Genomic DNA, 22645 nt, shown 5'->3' on the forward strand with positions numbered 1-22645 from the left:
TTGAAAACCTGCCTGGATGCTGTCCTGTGCACCCTGGCTTTAGGTAAACCTTCTCTGGCAGGGCGGTTGGACTTGATGATGTCCACAGATGCCTTCCAACCCCTATCATTCTGTGATTGTCAGTATCAGAGCAATGAAAAAAAAAAACTGTAGACAAGATCCTGTTAGTAAAGTGGCACAATGGCAAGACCTGGGGAGCCCAAGCATGGCATTTTGGAATAACCAGACTCATCTGCTTGATTTTTAGGGTCGCTTCAGCATAGACCTCTATGGGACAGGCCTGTCCTTAACAGGAACAGCAAAGTGGCTCTCACAAGGGAATTATGCAGTGTCAGAGATTCAAAAATCCCCAGTAAGTTGTAATTTTAATTGTGGTTATATTCACTCGTGAGATGTGTTCAGTTGCCACAATGTCTTTTTTGTGGCAACACCTTCTAAGTCAAGACAAACAAAAAAACCTAACCTCTGACATTAAGATGTTGCCCATAATTGTATGGCATGGGAGAAAGGCTAGCAGGCTGAATTTGATTTGAGTTCTTGCAGTTAATTAATGGGCCTGCTTAACTATGAAGCTGAAAGCACTGTGTGCTGTGTAACAGACTTATCCTTAATTAGTTGTCTGAAATGTCCATTGTGAAGCCTTCATCAGAGGGCAGGCAGGACAGGGTGCTGCATGGTCATGGCTGCAGAGTGGGGCTTGACCCACTGGATGGAGTCCAGGTACCAAGCAAGAGTCCTGAGTAGGAATTGTTCCCAGAATGCAGCATACAAGACATGGACCTTGTTGCTGGGCTGGGCTGGGTTTATCTCCTTGGGACATCCCTGCTCACCTGGGCTCTGGTGGGCTGGGGCTGCCCCATAACACACTGCACCCTGGGGCACTGTGCCCTGTGGCTGCCCATGACTCTGCTGAGCTGAGGCCTTCAGGAAGTCCAGGCAGGCTTCAGAATCACTGCACAGTCAACTTTGAATGTGTATGGGTTAATTAGCCTGCCTGGTAACACCTCCATCGTTCTGTGCCTTCACACTGTTGCTTCTGTGTCATGTTCTGAAATTGGAGAAAGCCAGGATCATGGTTTTTTGGCTGTTACTCTATGTGAGCCATCCTAATCGCCCCTGTTAAAATTCTCCAAAGGAGGTCACTGTAGTCATTCAACAAAAAGTAGTTTGTAAAATATCCTGTCCTAGACTGCTTTCACTCTCCCTGGCTCTGGGGAGGCCCTTAACCCCATGGTTCTCATCAGTGCTAGTGCTCTTTCAGGAGAATTAAATGCTACTGGTCTGACCATGCTGGAGCAAAACATCCTCCGATGCAGGTAGAAGAGGACCAGTACAGAGCCCACGTGTTTGTTCTGGCAGGAGCTTTGTTATTCTTCTCCCCTTCAGAAAGGAGAAGCCTGGGCAGCTGACTTTGAGGTTGCAAAGAGAAGACACCACCATGGCTGGCAGAATTAAAAGAAACTTTAAGGGTCAGGGGGTCTAAGAGACAACTCTCACCTCCATCACTCAGTGGCATCTGTCAAGTGCTGTTCCAAGGGTATAATTGCCCTCAGAAGCAAAAGAAAGGCATTGTGAGAAGAGATGATAGCAGCCTGCTGTAGTCACAGATCAATAGTGTCAAGGGCAGGATGGAACTTGTTTAAAAATAAATGCTTTGTGCAAGCTTCTCCTGCTCTTAAGACAAATTTTCTGGTAATTGAGGTTTGAATTCCCCTCAAGGACTCTCTGTCCATCGTAATGACCAAGAGGAAAAAGACTCTGCCAAAGGTGGGATGAGGAGAGCTAGGTCAGGTATTAATCTCCTGACTCAAGACCGAAGTCAGACCTGGAGGCTGGGTCAGACCCAAAACTACTCCACATTTTGCTTTGTCTCTTCTGGCTATGGAAATGCAGAGCTGAGGAGATTTGGCACCTTTGCAAGTGGCGTAGCCTCACCCTATCGCTTTCCCTTGTCTTGGCTTTGGACCTACTCCAGGCCTTTACAATCCAAATGGATGTTTCTTGGTATTGACTGCAAATATCCTTCTTGTGCCCTTCACATGCTCAGGCACAGCTGAGGAGCTGTTATGTCTAGATGTGGTTTTGCTCTTGCATGAGTCAAGTTTTCCACTCATTACAGTCACTCACTCTGGGGCAAATTGGAGAAAGCAGATACCCTTGAGATATCCCTCCAAATCGTCTTCTCCTTGGGCATCTTTCAGTGTAATAAATCAAAGCTACCCTTTCTTATTTTTGTTCACCATCTGATCTGGTAGCACTAAAGAGAATTACATTTGCATATATTTAAATATAATGATCATTTCGTAGATTGATTTAGCCATAATTTATTTTCCTTCTAAGACATTTTCTATTAAAATCTCTGGCTAGAATAACCCAGATTTGGCCCTTCTGCAGCACGGAGTTCCTGAGCCCTTATGTGAGATATTATTTCCAATTTTGCCTGCAGGATGGTACCAAAGTAGTAGGAAAATGTGGTGGTTACTGTGGGAAGTGCACTCCATCATCTGGAACAGGCCTCGATGTTCAGGTGTTATAACGACGGTGAGTTCCCAGCTGCTTCTGCACAAAGGAAAATCTCCCTGAAAATACCCCGAAGGATATCAGGTCGTGCTTCACAAATCAATTGTGCAGCATCAGTGACAGCTACCCACCCCATGCAGCATCCAGGGAGCAATGGAATCCCATGCTCCCAGTCCTCTCTTCCCCCAGGAACCCTTCCTGGTATAACACTGTCAGCTGGAAACACACTTCCCAGCTCACTGGCACCCACTTAGAATCATAGAAGTGTTAGGGTTGGAAGGGACCTCAAGGATCGTCTATTTTCAACTCCTCTGCCATGGCAGGGACACCTCCTACTAGATCAGGTTGCCCAGAACCACATCCAGCCTGGCCTTAAAAACCTCCAGGGATGGGGCTTCTACCACCTCCCTGGGCAACCTGTTCCAGTGTCTCACCACCCTCATGGTGAGAAACTTCTTCCCAGCATCCAATCTGACTCTTCCCATATCTATTTTTTTTCCATTACCTCTAGTCCTGTCACTACCCTAGTCCTGTCCCTCCCCAGCTTTCTTGTAGGCCCCCATCGGACACTGAAAGGCCACAATAAGGTCTCCTCAGAGCCTTCTCTTCTCCAGACTGAACAGCCCCAACTCTTTCAGTCTGTCCTCATAGGAGAGGTGCTCCAGCCCTCTGGTCATCCTCGTTAGGCTTCCACTTAGGCTCTGCCCTTGTGCCAATCATTCTAATTACAGATTTCGGAGGTGAAGCCAATGATCTGACTCTGATGGTGCACCTTGTCTGTGTTCTCCAGGTTCTCTGAGAGCAGCCAGCGGAGATGAGATGGATGAAGGATAGCGATGCAATACCTCTGCCTTCCACTTTTGTATCTATGTGTGTATATAGATCGCATATTCTTAATGTACAGTATAATATTTATGTTTGGAATTATTTATTTTGATTTAATATTTTTGTACGTAAAATCATTATATTAAGGCTGCTTTTACTACGTTTTTATTTTTTATTGTTAAATCCTGCAGTCAACCCACTGCATTTTGCGTACTCTACATTATATGTAGCATTATGACAAGTGATACTTTATTGTCACTGTATTCAGTTGTTTACTTTCAATCAGTAAATTTTCCTTCAGTTATGGGCTGCTTTGGCCCTCTACGGTGCTACACAATCTGCATTAGGGGTATTTTTGGCATTTCAATCTGTCTTTCTGTAAGGCAAGTGGACAAGATGTGCTTAAATTTTATTTTTAGGGATTAGGCCGACAGCACTCAAGGAAAACATGACAATGAATACAGTGCTAGTTGCATTAGCAATCTTTATCTTTTTAGGTATGTTTTGAATTTCACATGACCTCTGTGGCCAGTGCTGAGAGTGCTGGTTTGGTGCTAACATGATATTTATTAACGCCCTGTAGTTTTAGTTAAACCAGTGCCTTTATCAGTGAAAAAGGGAAGAAAGCAGAAAAATTGTCAGGCGATTCAAATAGATTAAGTTCCACCTCACGTTTAGGAAAATTCATGCAGACAGATCTTCAGCCTGAGTCCCTATCTTGTAGGGCTCAGAAGTGAACTTGCTTTTAAAAAAAAAAAAAAAAAACAAAAAACAAAAACAAACAAAAAAAGAAACATATCTTTGTCTCCTGATTGTGCCACTGTGCTTCCTGGCTCCATCTGGAAGCAGGGCATTAACTCATCCTAGACAGGCTGATCAGACCATATGTTTCCCTGGGCTGTGTGCTGAGAAGCGATGTGGTTTCTTGTGGACATTGTCACAAAATCCTACCATGAAGCCAGAAGCACCCCTGCCGCATTATCTCCTCACAGCGCCAGTGAGGACCGCAGGGTCCGCGGCAGGGGATGGGGACAAGACACCCAGCCAAGCCGCCCCTTCCTTTTGGCTGGGGGACTCCATTGCAGGCACCTGCAGCATTTCCCCAGCTTCCTACTCACTCACAGACCATCTGCAAAGGGAGGTTTCAGTGCTGGCTCTGCCTCATTTCAATAAGATCACTCTGTACTTGGAGATAACTCTGCCCCCCCCCTTCAAAAACAAGCTGCTTTACGCCTACTTCTGTGTTGCCTCAAATCTTCCTGGTAAGGCATCTGCACTCCTTGCCTAGGTGCCAGCCCATGTACAACCAGACCTTTAGCATTGGCTTTTTTTTTAATATAGAAACTGAGGAGACATCTGTCATGGGTGAGTGATGGCTCCTGCCTGTACATAGTCTGCTGCTTGTGCCACGCCACTCTTCCACAGAGCTTCATAGCATGCTGAACAGGGGTGATGTGACCAGATTATTTTTGTAGTCTATGACTATGTCCCTTATCTCTTTCTCCACAATTTTACTTAGTGATAGGAAGATGCTGCCCTGTTGCCTTCTATCTCGGGGCAGCCAGGAGCACAAAGTACACGGAAAGGAAGCTTTTCAGCACAAAATTGCCAGCAGTTTGGAAAACCAGAGAGGGTTATCTGCTGCTTCAGATAGCCTTTTAAACTTCAGATGCAAATAGTTAACAAATATAACCTCAGGATCTTGTTGTGAGTCTTTTGCAGAGCTCCCCAAAGGATGTGTGATCAGTCTGTTACAAAGCAGTTGGATCAATAGTGATAAACGATCAGATCCCTGGATTCCTAAGCCATGAGTGTGTTCAGCCTTTGGAGTGAAACCTGTCAGCCTGACAGGGATCAACACATTCACATGAGCCAGGAGACACTTCCCAGGGAGCAGGGCTGTGTTACAGTCCAGCAGCTAAAGAACTGGTGCTCTTCACTTACTCTGTGTGTGCCTCTGCTGCTATTATTACTATTCAGACTAAGAGGAAAGAATGAGACTCTTACCCATAATTTGGGGTTTTTCACTTAACAGCACATAAGCAGATAGGATCATATCTTGGAAAGTCTAATTATTCACCTGTGGTGTTTGTCTATGCATAACAATAAATTCTACTTTTCTGAGAAAAATGCCAAAAATACCATTTCAAAGGTGAAAGAAAAGGGAAAAAGGGAAAGGGGAAGAGGGAAAGAGAAAGAGGTAAAAACGGGAAAGGGAGAAGGAGTAGTAATGGAATAGTGACTTTTTAATGATAATTGCTTATGTATAACTTCTGTAGGGGAAAAGGGAAAATTGCACTATGAATTTTAGAAAGAAACAGTGGTGCTTAGAAAGTACAAGCTTATATTTTCTCTAATGAAGTGAATGGCTATTTATAAAAAGAACTATAATGTTGACTTGTACAGATTCATTCCTCCCAGATAGTTTCATAGCAGCTATTAACAGAGCAAGGGAAACAAAAAAAAAAAAAAAAGTGGAAAAAAAAAAGTAATTAAATAAACTATAAGGGGAAAAAAAATAGAGCACTGATCCTGTGGTTCATTAATGGCCTTCATTAAATAGGAACAGATTTGAGGACCAGAGGCATTAGTTATTCAGGAAACAACTCTGGGTTTTGGTTTTTTTATATATCAATGCCATTATTTTTTCTACAAACTGGGGGTTATTTTGCAAGCACTTTCCTTGTACAGTGTTTCTTTTCTTTCTGCTTTTACTCAAGAGGAAATGAAAAGGCCCATAAGACATGTCTGTATGGTCTTTCTGCATTTTGCCATCGTATTTCAATACCTGTGTGCTATTATAGAGGCAAAATACTTTGTACACAAGGGAATAATACATTGAATGGTAAACACACCTTTCTGTGCTGGTGTTTATTTCTAAGACCTTGGGTTCCTTGTTAGATTGTCCCACGCAAAAGGAATGAGGGAAGGCAATAATGTGGTTCATATGGCAGCGACATGCCCCAATCTCATGCTGGGCCAGAGACTGTTCCTGCACAATGGCCATGGCCATCCATTCGTGTCCTGCCAGTCAGACTGATGATCTCAGATTTCTGTCCAGGAGAGGAGTGCCCCAAGGTACAGACTGTACATGAACACAACTTAGAGGTGCCCCAAGTGCTACTCAGAGGTGCCTAGTGACTGGCTGGTGCTGCCATTCACACAGCTGGGACATCCTTTGCCATGGGACAGTAAGGGAGCCAAACAGCTAATTTTGCAAAGGTTTTGAAGGATAAGCTGGGATACTGTATCAGGGCCACACCACTAGCAGTGCTATTTAAATAACTCAGGGGAGGGAGGGGGTGAATAATAAAATCAACTTCTCTAAGTTTGAAAATGTAACATCAAATATACAAGAAAATTCAGGTAGAGGAAATTTGTGTTAAAAGGAAGCAAACAGGGGCACTGGCTCCTGGGAGGTCAGCCGCGAAACGAACTGCAGCCAGAGTCTTCAATTGTCTCCACCCCAGAGGCTGCAGGTAAGAGTGAAGAAGCTGCATATTTCTGTCCTGCCTTGTATGTTCCTCTTGCTTTGTCTCAGAAAATGCATCAGGTCTCTCAGTGCTGGCAGCTCCAGCCTTTTTCAGCTTCAGTGTTCTCAATCCAAAAGGAGAGAGAACAGCTTTCTTATGCTGTTTGAAACACTGTCAGATGTAGAAAACAGAACATGCAGTAGTTCAAAAGCTTGAGTCTTAGTTTAAATGCCCAATATCTTAAAGTTATCTTTCTTTTCTATCATTTATCCTTAATAAATAATTACAAAAGTTTTAAACATGGGCTGCTGTGGAATTAACAGAATTAACATGAATTGCTGATTCATGGCTAACCTTCCAGCCCTGTATAACAAAAAGCTGTTTTTAACACTTTGGATGCTTAGGTCTAGTTATTCTATGAAAATTATAGAGCTCTTCTTCAAAAACACTACTTCAGTCTCATTGTACAGCCTACCAGGACTAATTGCTCTAGAGACAGAGGTGATTGCTTCCTCTTTTCCTGTACAGAGAACTAAAATGCATTTGGGCTGTTGAAAATGCATGTCTCAAGGAGATAGTCTTCAGTTAGGACATCTGCTAGAAAACCTCCTTCTGCACAGCCATGCTTTGAAAATCACATTGAAAAATGGGGAGAGTTGGAAAAGACCAAGGAAAGCAGTTTGGGCTTGAAAGACAATTTTCCACTGAAGCCCTTCCAGACTTGGTCTAGTGGATCTTTCCAACCCTACTCCTTTTCCAAAACATGATCAAGGCCTGACTTAGAGAAAGCATTTCTGCCAGGGGAGCAGTGCTGAGGTGAGGCAGTTCTCCCATCTACCAAGCAAAGACACAGAATTCCACCCAGCCCAAGTCATTAAAAGGTGAAGCAGCTCAGCCCTCATGGTAAGTTCTCCCATTGCCTGAACTCTGCAAATCAAGACCTCCTTAAATCATGTCTTAAAAAAGAAAAATATTTGAGTTCATCCAGAGGTCACTAACCTTACTAGCTGTTGGTCATTTAATGGGAGGGGATGAGTCTTTTTGCAGTATAAATTCCTGGAGGCAGTTCTCCAGCTTGCATTGTGCAGGAGGAAGGAGCTGATGGCCAAAAGTGGTGCCTGTCAGTCTCGCTCCAGTATTTTCCAAGTATCTTTGCCTGCACTGGAGCAATCCAGGCAGTTGGAATTGTAGCCTTTCAGAAGCAAATTTAGTTGACAAGTTTCTGACCTCTCTTTGCAACAGCGAAATGAAGAATGCTAAGAAGTTATTTTTGGCCTTCACAGAAGAGTCTGATTTTTCACTTCAAAGTTGGCTTAATTTTTTACAAAACATAAGACACAGTTTCTGAAAAATCAAAATGAGAAGAGAGCAGCATTTTCACCTAACCAGTATGGGGTTTATACTTTATTTCCTGGAGAAGGGGGAGGGTTAGGGGGGAATATTTGTTTGATCCAATTAAATTAATCAACAAACCTGTGAAATTTTTCATGAAATTACTTCTGCCACTCTCTAGTTATAAATGTTACCTCCAAAGTGTTTGGAGACATGATATGTTGACTGTAAGTATAGGGGGATCTAATACAGACACCAGTCTAAGCCGAGGGAAGGTAGAAATACATTTCCCCTCTGTGAAGCTGATTCAGGTCCTTCAAGACAGAGGCTGGATATGAAGTGCAGAGACTGGGGCCATGCACATCAATCCATTTCCACCAGGAAAACCTCAGTTCTGCTGGGACCATAAGAACCCAAATGGTTTCCATGTTACATCTCCTTGCAGGCTTGGGCACATGCCCAGCTTTAATGTTCCTGTTCAATCTGAGCTGTCAGCAATGATCTCAAGCTGCAGATACTTAAACATTTGTTGGTAGTCAGTGTCTCCATCCCCAAAAGCATGAGGAGAAGAGCCAGAAGTCTGGAGTAATCCCTGAATACAAACCCCTTTGTATGCAGAGCAGAAGGTGCTGGAGGAGGCAGGGCCCTGTCTGCCCTTAAAATCATTACTTGGCTCCATTCATATGCTTATAATTCCTTCACCCTTCTTTAATCTGTGACTACATTTCAGATGAGCAATTAAATTAATCAGGTCTTTGGAGCATTGTGTCCTTCACTAATCCATCCTTGCTGGTTTGCTGACCTTTTTTCTTTGAAGCTATTCACTACATGCTGCCTGCTTTTCCCCCCTCGCCTCGCAGACAGGACTGTTTTCTGTGAAATGCTTTAATTGCTCCTGCTCACGGTAACGGGCAAGTGGAGATGGCTCCCTGCAAACAGACTGGCAAGAGCAAACGTGTCCAGGTTAGCTGCTGTGGCTGGCAAATGCAAACGGGGGCTTGTTTGCTTCCATGCCTCTGTAGTCCCTGCGGCAGGAGTGAAGCTGCCTGTAGTAAAGGATGCAAGTAGGTACCAGATGCTGCCAGGGGCTGGAGCTCTGTCCTCATGCATGGCTTTGGCTGCTGATGAAGCTGTCTCAGTTGCAGGTCTTTGGTTTGACCAGACTTTTGGCGCAGAGGGCAGATTTGTGGTGTTGGGAGCATGCAGCTGTGCACTTGCCTCTGAGGCTGGTGCCTTGCTGGAACTTAGCAGGAGCAGGCACACACCCACCAGGGGTGATCTAGTCCTGTTTGAGAAAGTGTAGCCTCAGATACAAAGTATCTGCGTTGGCTGAACTGGCAAATGACCAAGCTGTGAAATAATGAACTTCACATGGCATGTGCCAAGCTGATGAAAGGAGGCATAGCTCAGCAGCTGCCATAGAGTTTTGCATCCTGGCAGCAGCAGGAACAACACGGTGAGTCTTGCCTGGTGAGAGCAGAAGCCAGTGGCCTTTCTTCCCATCTGCACTGGGGCTCAGCTGCTGAAAGACATTGCTGTCTTCCTTCTCTCCTTCACTGGTCTCTTCCCAGAGGACTCCTGAGCATACCAGGTCTCTTCAAATCTACATATCTCAGGGGAAAAAAATCTACCCAGATCAGTGACACAAATGATCTAAGGAAACCTCAGCCTAAGGCATTACAGCAGACAGCTCTGCTGACTCTGTCCCCATCCAGGTGGGGCAAATGGAGGGCTGACACCCTTCAGATACATATTTTTACAGATATTCCTAAATTCTGCTGACTTAATAGCATTAAATGGGGTGTGCTGAAGTCCTTCCAACATCTCCTGTCCACATGCACAGTTTCATCCTGCTCTAGGTGGAAAATGCAGGGGGTGTACCTCACCTGGAATAACCCCGAAGTGCTACATGCCCGCCCTGGGAGAGGCTGCCTTCCTTAGATGCCCAAGATAATCTGGGTATATCCTCCTCTTCATCACCTTTCCTCCACGTCATGCAAGTAGTATGTGAAGCTTTGCAGATATGACTTGCATTCAGATTTCGCTAATAATATTGTCTGATTTGATCATTCCTAATGGCCTGCTCCTTTCAAGACCATAAATGTAGAGAAGCATTTGACTTGGGGGTATCAGAAGCTTTAGACAGCAGGAAGGTCCTGGGCTGTTTGCCTGAGCCAAAGAGCTGGTAACTCCAGCAGGTAAAAATAGCACAAATGTAAAAGCTGATAACATTGGTGAACAGAAGAGAACCCATTTAGGGCATCTCAGGGACCACAGATGTAGTTTCTGAATTTTCCCCCAGAGCAGCTGCCTGACTCCTGCCTGATTCTAGTTCCCTACTGTCAGATCTCACTCTATTTATCAGCAGGTTTCAATCATGTGAGACAAGAAGAAAAAGGCTATTTTCCTTTCCCCTAATCAAAAGAGACAATAAAGCAGCTTTTAAAAAAAAAAGTGAATGCAGGGACCTTTTCCCCTATAGGATGGCAAATGCATGATTAATGTGAAGACTGAAGAACATCTGTGATGCTTCCAGTGCCACTGCAAGCAAAGGGCAGAGTGGCTCCACTCCTGACAGCTCACCTCCTGGTTGGCTGCTGACCCTAGCCTCTCTGTGAGTTACCTCAAGTAGATTTGCTTTTTCTCATCTTCAGGAACGGTCCTGAAAATTAAGCATGACAGAAGTGTGAATTTACGGCATAAAGCAAATAATTCTGTTGGACTGCAAGAGAGCTCAAGGGAGTGAGAGAGGAATAGTAGAAAATTACTTGTTGCTATAGCGCGAGGACGTTTTGTGCAAATTGGCAGAGCCCCACTTGATTGCTTTGTTTAGCCTCAAATTGCAAAGCATTAAGGAACATCATGAACTGGGGCCACCCACCACCCACCTCTCCTCAAAGAGAGGGGAGGTAGAGCTGTGCCTGAGGAGCCTTGAGCTTGACAGGGAAGAAATCCAGTTCTGGGGAAAAGCTGCAGCGTTGTCATTTCAGGGAGCGAGTCACAGCCTGCAAGGGCGAGGAGGGGGCTGGAAGGGGAGCAGGAGGGAGGGGAGTGGGGCGGCAGCCAGGGTGCACTCAGTGCACAGCAACCCGTGCCCCAGCATTTTGCTGCACTGGCACCAGAGCCTGAGAAGCCTGAGGTCTACCCAGCACCCCAGTAGCATACAGCCTGCCCAGTTTGAGGGGTGCTGGGCCCTTTTTCGAAGGAGTGAGTTTTGTGTATCTACTTGGCTCCATGTTCCACAGCAGGTGCTCCTCTCCACGGAGTGGGACTGGGCTGCAAGTTTTTATTGGTGTGGACTCCAACTCCCAAATGCTATTTACAGGGAAATTGAAGACTGCCTTCAAAATTAACAATAGATGGCTATAAATCTTACTCAGTTACCTAGCAACAAACACAATAAAATCCTAAGGTTAAAAGGAGAAGGGTTATTTGGAGATACCTTGGGGAGTACATAATGGCCATTTGCATTCCTGGGTGGGAGGACGAAAAAAAAAATTCCTGGGATATTTACAAATTACTGTGCTGATGAAGGAAAAAAGGTGAAATTACTCAGTACTGTTTTAATCAAAATACCTCAGAACTGACAAATCTAACAAAAAAAATAGTAGTCAAATGGCTGTGATAAAGAGCACTTGGAAAATCCGCAAGAAATAATGGAAGGGTTTTGTTAAGTTGCTAAGCCCACTTTGTTACTGTTTCTGACACCTGAAGTGTGTGTGCCATGGACTAACAGTGTGAGGAATGTTCAAAGTGGATTTGACCAATCTGTGCCTGATGGAATATGCCCTAGAAAAACCTACGCAGTGCAAAAAAAAAAAAAAAAAAAAAAAAAAGAAGTAACGTTGCATGATTCATCCCGGCCTGGGTTCCTGTTGTGCACAGCACAGATTGAAATTCCATATCCCCACCTCAAATTAGGGTTTGAGCCTTTTCTGCCTGCAGAAATTGCAAATCTTGGAGCTGGAAAAAGTGGAAATGCTGAATTGTTTCCTTCCTAAAAGACCCTCATAGGAGAATGTTTACTGAGGAAAGAGGAGGCTTGGTAGAAGAAGTATGCAGTAAAATAGATGCCTGGTTCCCAGCACACTCCCTCAGCACTTGGAGGCATTTTTTAAGCCCTCCTTTTGTTGTTGAAAGGCTTCGGACAATAAATGCCTAATAACAGTCAAACATTTATTACCTTCAGGGTACTAGATAGAGACAGGGTTCACGTTGAGCTGTAATTCACCTGTGCAGGCTGCTGGCAGGAGGAACCACGAAGGAACTGACTTGGTCTGTCGCAACCAAATTCACCTTGACACTATAGAGGAGGGGAGAAATGTATGGGTCCAGAAGACAAAATGAGAGCTGCCTTCTGCCTTGCTCCAGTGTTTTCAGCTGGTGGTACAGCTACCTTGGTGATGATGGTCAGATCAAGGCTCGACTGCAGGAGGCACAGGGGTATCAGAGCTGATGGAGGTGTGCCAAGAGTTTTCTGCAGGTATTGTGGAGGTGATTTTCTCACACAAAGCATGGGTTATAGTGTAGGAAGAGAGCTGGGGGCGCACTCCTGGAAAGACTAGCAAACTTCAACTTTCCTGGCTCCCTACACAGAAGCGTTGTGTCTGCCAGATAACTCCCATTCAAAAGCGCTGAACCAAAGCAGGACACACAGACTCCATAGTCTTTGGTAGCAAATGTTGTTCCCGTATTTCCCATCCCCTAGTTGCAGCTACTGCTGTGGATCTGCAGCTCCTTGTCCTGGGTGGTTAGATTTTCCCACTGGCCTTGGGCACAAATAACTTCTTTACTGCTGCTGCTCAAGCTGGTGTCTCAAAGGGATGGAGATCATCGGGGAAGCAGAGCCCAAATGGCATCTTCATTCCTCCATGTGCAGCAGTGGGACGTACTGCAAGGTGAGAGTCAGCAGAGCTGTGAGGCTGAGCATATACCTTGGGCTTGGGCAAGCTCTGCAGCAACATGGGCTGCTTCTTTTCACCTTCTGCTGCCAGAAGTTAAATTTGCTTGAAGTGCATTTATGTCACCAGGAGACACAGCACAATATGTGTGTTGGACAAAGATGCTTTGCAGGGCTTGTGACCAGAGCCAGGGCTACTGAGCCACAAGTTCTAACACAGCCTGGTACACTGTGGCCACTGCAGTTCTTGCCCTGAATTCAGGGCTTCTTTCCTTCACAGATGCCATGACAGCCCCTGCAACACACAGGTTGTGACTGAAAGGTAACACAGGAGCTGCATTTACCTTCCTCTGAGCTCTCTGGTTGTAATCATAAATATTTCTGTAGTACAACAAGGAGCAAGAAAAGTAGAGCACCCCTGCTATTTCACTCTTCTTAATCAGACAGAACTTCCAAAGGGAAAGGGGTACATCTCACAGTGCATGAATAGAGCAAACTGGGGTTTAACCCGGCTTCATCATAAGAAGGGTTGGAAGAAATGTCATCTCTAGGCAGGTTTGGTTGAAACAGAAATGGGAAGGGAAGATGATATATGGAGCAATTTAAGTGACAGCAGAAACAATAATTTGTCAGACAAACTGTCTGATATATATTATTCATGTGTCTCTGTTGCTGAGCCTATTTGACAGCAGTATCTGACACCTTCCACCTCCAAGCTGAGTCTGTTTTCTCTCAGGAAGAAGATCTACATGTTAAAAAAAAAAAAAAAAAAAAGAAAAATACAAAAACCTCTTTTGAAAGTACCTCCTGAGGTAGCACAGGTAGGGTTGGATCTGTGTTCCTGTCCCCTGCCTGCCCAGCCATGCCAGGATATGTGCATCATCCCCTTCGAACACGGTGAGAACAAGGGAGTGGGAGTTTATTTCCTGAGAGATCTTTACTCTTGGCAGCTTTTCTGGGGGAGGAAAGAGAAGAGGAGCATTCAGGCCAGTGAGATAATGTCTTCCCTCCCTTTCCCAAATACATCCTAGAGATGATGTTCTGGCCTGGCTGCTTCCTTATGTAGATGCAGCATCTGAACATCTGCAAAATGTAGACCAAGTCCTCCTGACTAGCCTGTCATTTGCCCTGGATGTCTTGGGCCAGAGGGAAACTACTTCTTCATGAGATATTTAGGTGCTATATTTAGGAGTCCCTAAAGGCTTGACTCCACTGGGGTCTTTGATACCTGAATGTTTTCACAGCTCTAGGTAGACATGAATTCCCCAGATCCCCCTCCTGCTGCACCAGAGTAGATGCACTGAGGAACCTTCTTATCTGCATCTCCTGCATTCCCAGGCTGAGCCCTCATTTCCCCCCTCTCTTTGAACACACTGGTGCAAGTCTCAGAGCCTTCCCTGCTTTTTGCCTGTGTATTGAGAAGCCGCCCACCAGCATCTGCAGTATCTACTGAAACGAGGCTGGAAGATACAAAGCCATATAGGGTGGCAGGCAAATTTGGTGGCTCCATGAACAGCTTGGAGTGGAGGGAAGAGACCAACCTGTCTTGTTTTAAGAAGTGATTTAGGACCTGCCTCTTCATCAGCAGCCTGAAGCCGTGATTCAGCACAGCCACACCTCCAAGGAATTTACCCTCCAACTTTGACTTACTTTTGCTGTTTTAAACTTATAGCAGATGTCCTCACCAGCCCTGTTATTGAGGGCAGACAGCATTGCTTGCAACAGCAAAGCAATTAAAGAAGATTTGCAGGTCACCTTTAAAGCATTTCCCACAGCACGTTGAATCTTGTTACAAGCCTTATATCCAAAAAATGCTTTTATTTCGGCAGCTTTAATTGGAGTTTTATATATTCTGAATCTTGTGAAAGACACACAAAGTGTTGGAGATTTTCAGGTTCTTCCGCATGATTCTTTTTCCATGAAATCCTGCTGACCTTCAATAGAGATAACAGCAAGAAAAGATCACCCCTTCCCCTGAGAATTTGAACGTATTAATGTACCACTGAATGTGCTGGAAACAGAGAGAAAAACCAAGGAGAAAAATAGTGAGGAAATTTAGCAGAAGGGAGCAATGGAGGGAAGCTGGAGGGTTTTGGAAGGGTAAAACCAGCAACTGCAGAAAACCAGAGCAGGGTGGGATGTCAATATTTCCCACTGACATGCAGAAAGCCCACCAAAAAAAAATTACTCCTGTTTAGTTTTTGGTAGGATTTTTACAGAGGGGGTGAGTGGGTGTGAGTTGGTTGGTTGGTTGGTTGTTTTTTGAAAGACCAACATTTATGGGAGGAAAGAGCGAAAAATCTCCCTGAAACTTTTTTTCTCTGAGGCTCTTCAAAAGACAACCACACAGCTCAGCCTCATTTCAGTCTACTAGAGAGGAAGACACAGGTGAAAAATTGACAAAAACAGGAACAGATTAAATGAAAAGAACCTATCAAGGCATTACAGTTTTAACCAGCTGTGACGCAGCAGGGCAGAGGAACAGAGAGACAGGGAAGGAGATGACAGGGTCTGTGAATAACCACGGGTGAGGCTGTGAAATGCTAATGGTGAAGCTGCTCCATCTCCACTGGGGACAAGTTCCTGAGGACCCTTGTACTCCATGAAGTGTGTTCATTGCTCCCCCTTCTCCCCGTGTTTCATTTTGCTCTGTCTTGCTCCAGATGCGCTGTTTGATTGCAAACCCCAGGGGTATGGGCTAGTTTTTTGCCATGGGGATGCCTTTGTAGCACATGACAATTGCGGGCTGATGGCTGGGCTGTCCCAAAGCTCTTAGCCCTGCTGGCCCACATGTAGTTCTAGGAGGACCAGGAGCTCTGAGGGTGTAACAAGCGTCCTAGCCCAGCATCTCAGGCTGCAATTATATTTCACATGATTATGTTTCTCCTGCACCCTGCTCCTGTTTGTGGATTAAATCTGTTCTCCATGAGGAGAACAGAAGTCCAACAGGAACCCAGGCTGTTTGCTTTTGCCTATTCCAGTAAACACACCCACCCCACCTTCCCAGAGCCCCCCCTCTCCTGTTCAGAGCTGTAACTTCAGTGCGTGCTTCTTCATTCGGGCAGACTCCCATCTCTTCTCTGGAGCTCAGGTTTTTTATTAACACTCGTGCTCTGGAGCGTTACGAGCGCACTGCAGTGCCGGGCAAAGCTGCTTAGGTGCGGCGGGACAACAGCCAGCTCCGTGAAGGGCCCGGAGAGGGTCGTTAACTCTAGAGCGGAGTGATGACAGCTGGCGCTGCGCTGCGGCGGGGCGGTAAGAGCCGCTGACCCGTGGCTGAGGAGGGGTAGCCGTGCTCTCCCGGGGCGGTGCCTGCCGTGCCGAGGGGCGGAGTGAAGGGGCGGGAGCGCGGCGGAGGGGCGGCCGCCGTGGGGGGGGGCGGGCCAGGGCGGTTGCTGCCGCGCACTCGGGTTGGGCTGCGCTGGGCTCCGCGGAGCGCGGCTTTGCGCTGCCATGTTCGGCCGCGGCTCCCGCAAGCGGCTCTCCGGCCGGTCGGTGAGTGCCGGGGCGGGGGGGGGTTCTCCCTTCGACGTCCCGTCCCGTCCCGTCCCGTCCCGTCCCGTCCCGTCCCGTCCCGTCCCGTCCCGTCCTATCCTATCTCATCCCGCAGGGTGCGAACCTTCGCCCCAACCTGTGGCTCCGTCCCGCTGCCCGCTCGAGCTGCGCCCCCGCTGCGGTGCCTGTGTTGCCCTCTTCACCACCCTTTCTTCGGGTGTGTGTCCTCCCATCCCCTGCCTCATCTCCCAGCTGTGCGGGTGCTCCTTTCGTCACAAGTATCCCCTTTCTCCCGGGCGTGCTCCCCATCCCTGTACTCCCGGCACGTTGCTGTTCCCCCTGTCCCGTAGCTGAGGTCGCCGCGGCTGATCTCTGCGGTTTGTTGCAGCTGACGGCATCGGGGGAGCCTGAGCGGGGCCAGCCCTGCAACACCTGCGGGGATCAGTGTCCCGGCTTCGCCCTGCACAAGTGGAGGTAAGGCCCGGCGACACCCCCGTCCCGTCGCCCCATCCCATCGCCATATCCCCTGAGGGCAGCGGGACCCCAGTGTCTCTCCCTTGCCACAGGTTTGTGGCTCCCTCCCAACTCTGCGTGCACCCAGAGTGCGAACGTGGCTTTTTGGTGGAGGAGCGCTTGTGTTAATCTTCAAGGCGTTGTCCACTCGGGCTGGTGGTTCTGGAGGCACGGGTGGGTTTGTCTGCGTCGCCGAGCAGCACGCAGGTGTGCCCTTGCCTGCCGCTGATGCGGGGCGCAGCTAGGATCCAGACGTGGGACTGGGGTAACTGGTTTGTTAATTACCACCTGGCAGCTGCTCTGCTCCCGGCCGCGGTCAGGGGTTCGTCCTGCTGCCCTAGGTTGTGCCAGGGGCTGAAAACTGCCTTGCCTGGCAGGAACAGCCTGGGGTGGGGTGGGAAGGGAGAGTTGGGGCTAAGGGGCTTCTGAGTGGTTTACACTAAACTGCTGAGTGAAACTCCCACCTCCCGCTGTGGCTCCATGGTGGGATTTATCCCCTCTTGGGGATAAATCTCTTGCCAAGCAGAGATTTAGCTGTTGAGGTGAATGGGGGCGTGGGTAGGCATGAACAAGCATTTTTGGCTATTTCTGTTGTGTCCTATACAAAACCTACAGTGCTGATGCCTAGGAGGCACCACCAGCTCTGGTGATGTTCTGGATCAGCCCATTCTCCCCTCTCTGCCTTGTGCTGCCTGGAAATGAGTTCCTGCTCATGGGTGATCTGGGACTTGGTGATATTAAATCTGGGCTGTGGGCTCTGGGAGCTGGTGCACAGACTTATTAGGCCGGGGAGCCTTTAGTGACCTTTAAACCTTATTTTGTAGAGTGTACCCTTTTCTCCAGCATCTGCCATGCTCTGCCCTATTTCTCAGAGCTGTGTCTCAGCAGATTAAAGCACAGGTTCAGAGCGAGAAGGGGAATTTCCGATGAGTTGTATCTTAATCTTCATCCTTCCTAATCATCATTCACAGTGGTATTTGCTCCAGGGTGGGGTGGGACAGAGTCCATGGGCTAAAGTTTCCGTTAGGGATGTGCAGCGGCAAATGGGGCTCATTGTGGTCCTCCAGCCTGGGCCTTCACAGGTACTGGTGGTGCATCCAAGTGCACAGTGTCCCACCTCAGACCTTTAGAAGATGAAGACTCCCCCTCTTCCTAGACTGCAGGAGCTGTGGTCTCCTGATACCCTTCCAATTTTAATAGATTTGTAAGGTCACCCCTGAGTTGTCTTCTTTTCAGGGCTTATAAATGGCTTTCCTGAGTTGCCCCAGCTTTCTTCACGTTGTAGCAGAATTGCTTTATAATGCTTAAATGTTAAGAGGAACTTTCAAATGTAGGATAAGGAAAAAAACTTTAGTCACCAAACTTTGTCGTCTGCTCCGAGGACTTATGAGTTGCTGTGTTTTGTATTTCATTATCTCAGAAGGTAGAATTACGTAGTGGCTTTTAAAGAATGAATTGAATTTTGATATCATCCTATTGAAGGCCAAGTGGCTCAGCCAAAGAGGCACTCAGCTGCTTGGGGAGTATCAGATGAGAGTGGTGTGGTGGCTCTGTTCAGGTTGTGCCCTCTGTACCAGCACACCATGCTCCTGCAAAATCCCAAATATAGGAGGTGGATCAGGAGACCCCAAGATCATGCATCACTGTCTTGTAGCTGTCCTTTTCTGAGTGATCCTTGCCAGGGATTTTGGTTAAAAGTGTGTGGAATGTTCCAGCAGCCTTTTCTTGGGAATGAAAACATTACCTGCCCTAGGGCAAAAGGGTGGGGATATCTTGGGTAGGGGGGGGGGGTTGCCCCCAGAGTCTTTGCATCCCCCGAAGTGGGCAGGCAATGCTCAGTTAGACCTTATGCCAAGTTATTTTACACTGGAAGCTGGACAAGCCCACTGGAAAGCCCACCTGTGCACATTCACATTTAATTGCCTTGATAAAAGAGTAATTAGGCAATTAAACCAAATAAAGGCAACCTATTTGCCAGCACACAATAGAGAAGAATTGAGAAGAAGCAGGTTCATTTTTCACTAGCCAGTGGCCTCTTAATGCCAGGGGCTTGTAAGCAGGCAAATCACTAATAGTAACTTTGTAAGGTCAAAAACACACTGAGGAGCCTGTGCCCTCTGCACAGGAGGTGACACAGCCACCTCCTGCTGGGGATGCTCACTGAAACCTCAACCTGCAGAATGAGATTGGAGTAAAACAAGGGTTTGCAAGGAGATCCACAGATTAAGGATACAAACTCAGATCAATTAACCACTAGAGATTTGTAAGCTGCCTTATAATCCTTTAATAGTGGAATTCTGCTGATAAGTGCAAATGGGACTTTTTGCTTCAAAGATCAGTACTGGTGATAGGCTTTAGGGAGAAGGAAATGAATTTATAAGCTTGCAGGCACTGAGACCATTGCTGAGGCAGGCATTGTTGTAAACCTAATTATGCAGGACTGTATTTTCTACTTACCTGTGATTCTAGGTATGATCTGTGCAGCTACTCCATCAAGCAGACAAACTGCTTTGTTAGCTGCCAAAGATTTCTGTGCCTGTATGTTCCCTTAAAAGCCACTTTTCTCAGATGGGGAGATGTCTGAATTTATCATTCCTTGGAAGCACATGCATACTTCCTGAGCCAGGGAAACCACTCAAAAAATAAATTGAATTCTGTAGAACTGTTGTCTTTTCAGAATAAAACTGGTCTCAGCACTGTAGATGATGTGGAAAGAGAAGATGAAAGGGGATTGCTAAGTAATTAACAAATGTCCCTGGGTTTAGAGTTTGGTTTTGAATCTTCTTAATTTTTCTCTGAAATTGTAATCTCAAATTCAAGGTAGTGAGTGAATTATCCTGTAAAACTGTTGGTATATTTAATACTGTCTTGGTGGAAGCAAGGAATTGAAAACACCCTGTGTTACAGACATGATTAAGCTGGAGCCCACTCCCTGTGTAGTACCCCTTGTAAACTGTCAGACCTCCTGTGTGCCACAGACCTCTGCCTCTCATTGTAAGGCAGAAATTCAATTTTCAGTTTTAAATCATTTAGCCCCAAAGAGAAGAAAGTTAAGTGGTTTGTCTGCAAAGACTGAAGATTGAATTCCATCATCCTTGGGCGTGAAGTCTGTGAGGACACCAGCTATCAAGCTGTAACTGGCATTAACCTGCGGTTTCTTTTGGCCTGAACGGCAAAATGACTCCTGGTAGGTTGTCAGTACAGTACATAAGGATTGAAAAGTTCATCTGCGTGGGCTGTGGTCTGGAGGGTGGAAATGGGGTGTACATAACCAAATCCTCGTTAATACAGGTCGATACTTGAAAGGTGGCTTTGTGTAGAAAAAAAGTGAAATCAAAATCAATAAAAATCTCTTGACTCCTTAGGAGCCAGGGTGCTGTTTTCTAATCAGATCTGCATTACATTAAACTGTGTGCCATTCAGCTTGTTAACAAGCTTTGGCATTAAATAAAGCTGTCACTGGAGTTTGGTGAATGAATAGCCATTAGGAGTGTCTTTTGCATAATGTCTTGCATTAGAAAAGCCTTCGAGGGAGGTGGTCTGGGAGCAGGGAAAGGGAATTTGTAACCTAGTCCTTGTGCAATTAGTGGGAATATGCAAACCTTAAAGGTGACAAATGGCGGGCAGCCCCAGGAAGGGAGCGAGTGGCTTTTGCTGCTGTTAAGCCTACTGTGAAGAACTAATTTTGGATTTACTCTGGGCGAAATAAAATTACAGCCTTAGTACTGTATTTAAAATAGCGGATCCTTCGCGTTGGGAGATTGACATGTGTTTAGCACACAGAGGCACAGTTTGTTTGTTCCTTCCAAAAGCCTTGCAAAAAATGATACTCTGGCAGTTCAACAGACCTTGCTGTTCCCTGCTGTTTGCCTTCTCCTCCAAAACCACCACCTAAAACTGTAGGTGCAGGACAGCTAAATCTCAGGCTGGTATTTGAGCTCTGGTTTGAGGAGTTGGGGGATGTACCACCTGGTTTGCAAAAGCCTGCAGAGACAGTGGCATGCGGCTGATTTCAGAGGGAAGGCATTCAGATGCTGTGGCAGATAAGATAATTTTTAAAATAGTGTCTGAAAACCTTTGGAGAGGTCTGTGTTGCCATAGTTATTCTTCTGGTTTGCAGAAGCATTTAAATAACAGTAATAAACATGACATAAAGACAAAGACTGCCTTACTGAGGTCTCCATTTCAGTGTGAGATTGTGTTTTACGTCTTTTTCTTGGAGCCTCTTTTTTTCTTGCATATGCTGTGTAATCTTTGCTCCTTGAAATGACATTTTGGTGGGAAAGAGATCTGCTTCTCTTCATGTGTTGCTGTCACACATGAGGGTGTCTCTATCAGTAGTGTATGTTTGTACAGCCTGTAATGCCTGTGCCCTGCCAACCAGGGCAACAATTTCTGTAGTTGTTGACTTAATACTTAGTCATACTCCATATTATCAGGTGAAGTTTTGGTGATACAATTGTTTTCAGTGTTGATTTCATTAACTTGACATCTCACTGTAATGAGCTGTAGCCAGTCCCACAGAAGTCTGTTCACATCTGGCTTCATCCAATCTGAGATCATCTGCAAGGACAAATTTCCCATCTTCTCAGGAGACCACATGGAGATCTGGGATGATACAGGAACAGCCCAAAAGGTTATAATTGAGCACATAAAAACCTATGGATAAAGAAAAATAGTTGTGTATTGTGAGCTGGTGACCTGGTATATAAGGTAGTTGACCAGAAGCCCAGAGATGTTTGAGGTTGCTGAGGGATGGTGGCTAGGACGCTTTGCAACTCTCACCTCTGCCTTGTTGACTGTAGGCAGGGAGTTGCTAGTGGCAGTGGGCGTTTGTTTTCTTTTTGTGTTTATCCAGTGCCCAGTGCTCTGGACATCATCTGCCTGTGCATGGCAAGCAATGAGACACTCTGTATGTGTTTGCAGTCTCAGACATCATTTGCCTGGTGCTGGCCCTGCTGACTGCAGGAGGGACATCTGAGCAGGGTTACACAGGCACCCCAGAGCACATTTGGGTCACTGTTTTGATGCTGAGTGCCTCATCCAGAGAGCAGAAACAATAACATCGGTAATGCACCACGTGAACGAATAGTACCAAATTCTGAAGCATTTGTTTCTACTTTCCAAAATGAAAAAAAAAAAAAAAGTACAGATTATTGCTTCCATATGTTTTCAGCATTTTTGGTAGGTTATGTATCTTTCTCGGACACTCCCAGCTTTCCCCTTTCATGAATAAAATGCTTTGTGCCTCTCTCCTTTAGGATTCAGATATTCCACACATCCTTGCATGTTTCTTTGAAAGGCTTTGGAGATGTGAGAGTAACAATACCTTATCTTGAATGAGCCTGCTTGCATCGCTGACCTGGCCAACTGTGCCAGTGGGTTTTAGCAGGCTTTTCATTTTGCAGTGGAGAACCTGCTGAAACAGGCAAAACCCTGCTGGTGTGGTTTGTCCAGCACTATCCATCCCACTGCTCTGGAGACAAACCCCTGAGGGACTGCTGAGGGGGCAAACAGGCTGCTGTCCCCAGGGGACCTGTGCCTCGCCCTGGGGCTGGGCAGGCCCCTGGCTTCTGAGGATGTTGCT

General features: G+C 46.2%; 2 protein-coding genes across 2 annotated transcripts in view; both read left to right on the top strand.

Annotated features, from left to right (window-relative positions):
- Positions 1 to 3349, top strand: part of ADAMTS9 (ADAM metallopeptidase with thrombospondin type 1 motif 9) — an 86425-nt gene extending 83076 nt beyond the window's left edge. The window contains exons 38-40 of the mRNA XM_054387634.1: positions 248 to 352; positions 2447 to 2541; positions 3311 to 3349. Of these exons, the coding sequence (XP_054243609.1) occupies positions 248 to 352; positions 2447 to 2536 (195 nt within the window). The 3' untranslated portion in view covers positions 2537 to 2541; positions 3311 to 3349. The remainder of the gene's footprint in view (positions 1 to 247; positions 353 to 2446; positions 2542 to 3310) is intronic.
- Positions 3350 to 16503: 13154 nt separating this feature from the next.
- PRICKLE2 (prickle planar cell polarity protein 2) overlaps positions 16504 to 22645 on the top strand; it is a 106722-nt gene continuing 100580 nt past the window's right edge. Inside the window, exons 1-2 of the mRNA XM_054387431.1 lie at positions 16504 to 16545; positions 16934 to 17019. Of these exons, the coding sequence (XP_054243406.1) occupies positions 16504 to 16545; positions 16934 to 17019 (128 nt within the window). The remainder of the gene's footprint in view (positions 16546 to 16933; positions 17020 to 22645) is intronic.

The sequence above is a fragment of the Indicator indicator genome, chromosome 15 (genome assembly GCF_027791375.1).
Source record: "Indicator indicator isolate 239-I01 chromosome 15, UM_Iind_1.1, whole genome shotgun sequence".
Classification (NCBI taxonomy): domain Eukaryota; kingdom Metazoa; phylum Chordata; class Aves; order Piciformes; family Indicatoridae; genus Indicator; species Indicator indicator.